This window comes from Oenanthe melanoleuca, chromosome 28, assembly GCF_029582105.1.
Source record: "Oenanthe melanoleuca isolate GR-GAL-2019-014 chromosome 28, OMel1.0, whole genome shotgun sequence".
NCBI classification, from domain to species: domain Eukaryota; kingdom Metazoa; phylum Chordata; class Aves; order Passeriformes; family Muscicapidae; genus Oenanthe; species Oenanthe melanoleuca.
The window spans coordinates 5,054,994-5,058,677 of record NC_079361.1 but is presented as its reverse complement, the minus strand read 5'-3'; the positions used below and the strand labels follow the sequence as shown (position 1 = coordinate 5,058,677).

At 63.4% G+C, this 3,684-nt stretch overlaps 1 protein-coding gene and 1 long non-coding RNA gene across 3 annotated transcripts in view; both read left to right on the top strand.

The window, feature by feature from the left end:
• Window positions 1-2,115, top strand: part of CTXN1 (cortexin 1) — a 16,307-nt gene extending 14,192 nt beyond the window's left edge. For both annotated transcript variants that reach the window (XM_056512675.1, XM_056512674.1), the window contains exons 2-3: window positions 833-953; window positions 1,726-2,115. In XM_056512675.1, coding sequence (XP_056368650.1) covers window positions 1,858-2,112 — 255 coding nt within the window. In that variant the 5' untranslated portion in view covers window positions 833-953; window positions 1,726-1,857 and the 3' untranslated portion in view covers window positions 2,113-2,115. The remainder of the gene's footprint in view (window positions 1-832; window positions 954-1,725) is intronic.
• Window positions 2,116-2,199: 84 nt separating this feature from the next.
• Window positions 2,200-3,197, top strand: LOC130264468 (uncharacterized). The gene is made up of 2 exons (XR_008842471.1): window positions 2,200-2,243; window positions 2,313-3,197. It is a non-coding gene; the product is annotated as an uncharacterized LOC130264468 (long non-coding RNA).
• Window positions 3,198-3,684: the final 487 nt, after the last annotated feature.

Sequence of the window (3,684 nt, the reverse complement as noted above, 5' to 3'; positions counted from 1 at the left end):
AATTTCCTCGCCTGTGTCTTTTGAGTTACTAAGGGAACAGGAATAAAATCTTAATAAAACTCCATCAGCTGTTCCTGAAATAACAGCAGCCTCCTTGGTGGGGCCTGAGCTCGGGGATGGGGCTCTGCTCCAAATTCCCAGGAAATCCAGAGCACAGAGCCATGGAATGGGCTGGGCTGGGAGGGCCTTGAAGGTCCAGTTCCACCCAGTTCCATCCAGTTCCACCCAGTTCCATCCAATCCCACACAATCCCATCCAATTCCACAGGCTGGTGTGGATATTCCAGAGATATTGATGTGGATATTCCAGCGAGTTTGATATGGATATTCCAGGGAGGTTGGTGTGGATATTCCAGGGATATGGATATTGGTGTGGATGTTCCAGGGATGAGGTGTGGATTTTCTCCCGAGGGGGTGGTGTCAATGTTCTCCCAGGGAGGATGACGTGGATGTTTTCCCAGGGAGGTTGTCATGGATGTTCTCCCAGGAATGTTGGTGTGGATGTTCCAGGGACATTGATGTGGATATTCCAGAGAGGTTGGTGTGGATATTCCAGAGATATTGATATGGATATTCCAGAGATATTGATATGGATATTCCAGGGATATTGATATGGATATTCCAGGGATGATGGTGTGGATATTCCAGGGATATTGATATGGATATTCCAGGAATGATGGTGTGGATATTCCAGGGGCGTTGGTGGATTTCTCCTGTCTGAGCTCCCCCCAGTGCTGCTCCCAGAACCCCCTCTGGGAATTCCAGAGGAGTCCCGGGACGTTCTGCTGGTGTCACCTCCCTTTAACCCGTCTGTTCCCTGTCCCTCTCCCCAGCCCTGGACAGCCGGACGCTCCCTCGGTGACAGTGACAGTGACAGTGACAGCGCCAGCGCCGGTGTCGGGGCTGTGCGGGCACGGCCTGGCCCTGCTCCTGTCCCCAGGCAGCTGCAGCCAGGTGGGTGCCCCTGTCCCAGCCCCTCTGCCCCAAACCCTGCAGGAGCAGCAGCAGGACACGAGTCCAGCAGGAATCACCCCCTGTCCCTGTGTCCGTCCCGAGCAGCTGCTCTGTGGTGGGCATTTCCTGGGATTTGGGCTTCCAAAGGGTCCCTCAGCACTGCTGGGGATTTCTGGCCAGAGGAGCAGCCTCTGCACAGCCCACCCACCCTGTGTCCCCATCAGAGGCTTCCTGAGCTTGCCAAAAAATCCCAAATTCCCTGCGAGCCTCCCGGCCCTTCCCTGTGCCTGTTGCTGCACCCCAGAGCCGTTTTCTCCTCCTCCCTCCCTGCTTTCCCCACATCCAATTCCTTCTCCTTCACCATCTGTTTTTCCACATCCAATTTCTCCTCCCTCACCATCTCTGCTTCCCCCACACCCGATTCCTCCTCCCTCATCATCTCAGCTTTCCCCGTGGCCAGTTCTCCATCCCTCACCATCTCTCCCATGCCAGTTCCTCCTCCCTCACCATCTCTGCTCTTCCTCTGGCCAATTCCTTCTCCTTTACCATCTCTCCCACGCCCGTATCCAATTCTCCCTCCCTCACCATCCCATGCCAATTCCTCATCCCTCAGCATCTCTGCTTTCCCCATAGCCAATTCCTGCTCCCTCATCATCTCTCCCATATCCAATTCTCCCTCCTCACCATCTCTCCCATATCCAATTCTCCCTCCCTCACCATCTCTCCCATGTCAATTCCTGCTCCCTCACTGTCTCTGTTCCCCCTCCAGGAGCTCTGTGCTCGGCCAGGAGCCGATCCCGAGGGGTTGCCCATGGAATAGGCGCTTTTCCCGGTGCCTGGGCACAGCGGGAGGCTGGAGTTCGTGCCGTGATCACGCCCTGCCCCGGAGCCCCCGGCCTCTGCCATGAATGATGCATCCACCATGGACTATGAACTGCTCTCCCCGTCCCTGGTGGAGCACCCCGCCGGCGCCGCGGGCATGGACGCCGAGCAGAAAACCGTGTTTGCCTTCGTCATCTTCCTGCTGGTGTTCCTGGTGATGCTCATGGTGCGCTGCTTCCGCATCCTGCTGGACCCCTACAGCCGCATGCCCGCCTCCTCCTGGACGGACCACAAGGAGGGCCTGGAGCGCGGCCAGTTCGACTACGCGCTGGTGTGAGGGCGGGGGGCGAGGGGCGGCCCAGGGTGGGCTCAGCCCCAGGGTGGGTGGGCTCTGGGCACCCCAAGGTGGGCTCAGCCCCAGGGTGGGTGGGCTCTGGGCACTCCAGGGTGGGCTCGGGGCTCCCCAGGGTCGGCTCGGGGCTCCCCAGGGTGGGCTCAGAGCAGCCCCCAGGGTGGGTGGGCTCGGGGCAGCCCAAGGTGGGGCCGGGACAGCCCCCAGGGTGGGTTCAGGGCTCCCCAGGGTGTCTCTGGGCACCCCAGGGTGGGCTCGGAGCAGCCCCAGGGCTGGCTCGGGGCACCCCAGGGTGGGCTCGGGGCAGCCCCCTCCGCTGTCCCCAGTCCCGCTCCCTCCTCGGGGTCACCCCCGGGATGCTCCGGGCCTGGGGCTCAGGCCCGGGGAGGTTTTCTAGGGGGTTTCTCTATTTTCTAAGCACTTCTCAGTTCTCTCGGCCGGGGCTGGACAGGGCCCCGCTGCCCCTCGAGCCCCCCGGGCAGGGCAGGGACGGGACGGGGCATGGCGGGACCTGCCCCCGGCCCGCGGGTCCCTGGGACCCGAGCTGTGCCCCCCGTGCCCCCCGTGCCCCCCGAGTGCTGCCCGTGCTCCCGTGCGTGTCCGTGTGTCCTGTAGCTGAGCTGTGTCCGTCTGGGGTTCCTCGGCACCAGACCCGAGTGCTGGCTTTGTTCCTCCCGTGTGGCCCCCAAAAAGGGAGGGGTGGGGGTGGAGACCCCCCGTGCGCAGCCCCCCCTTGTGGCCCTGTCCCTGCCCGATGGTGACAATGGGCTGAGCTGGGCGAGGGGCAGCCCTGAGCCCCCCCTGCCCACCTGGGGACACCTGGACGGGTCAAGGGGGCCACAAAACCCCCGGGAGACCCCCTGGGCCAGCGGGGCCAGCAGCTCCACGGGATCCATCCCACCCGCGTCCAGCGGGGCTGTCCCGGCGCTGCAAGTGGCCCAGGAGCGAGCAGGGGGCTGCAGGTGGCCACAGGGCTCCCAAAGCCCGCGGTGGGTTTGTGGGAGGGATTTGGGGCGGGGGGGAGAAGCTCGGCCCCTCCACGGAAATAAAGCCGCACTGTGCCAACCCCAGCCGGCTCCTGTCGCTCTGTGACGCGGCCGGGACGGGAACCGGAGCCCCCCAAAATCCGGAGCGACCACCGGGACTTGGGGACCCGCCCGGCCGCCTCCTGCCCCGGCAGGTCCCGCAAAATCCCCCCCGCACCCCCGGAGCTGCTCCAGGGACATTTCCCGGCCCTGCGAGATCCTGTCCCGGCTCCCGGTGCTGTCCCCGTTCCCTCCCGGTGCTGTCCCCCCTCTCTCCGGTTCTGTCCCCTCTCTCTCCCGGTTCTGTCCCCTCTCTCCGGTGCTGTCCCCTCTCTCTCTTCCAGTGTCCCCGTTCCCTCCCGGTGCTGTCCCCTCTCTCCCAGTTCTGTCCCCTCTCTCCCGGTTCTGTCCCCTCTCTCCCGGTTCTGTCCTCTCTCTCCCGGTTCTGTCCCCTCTCTCTCCGGTTCTGTCCCCTCTCTCCCGGTTCTGTCCCCTCTCTCCGGTGCTGTCCCCCCTCTCTCCGGTTCTGTCC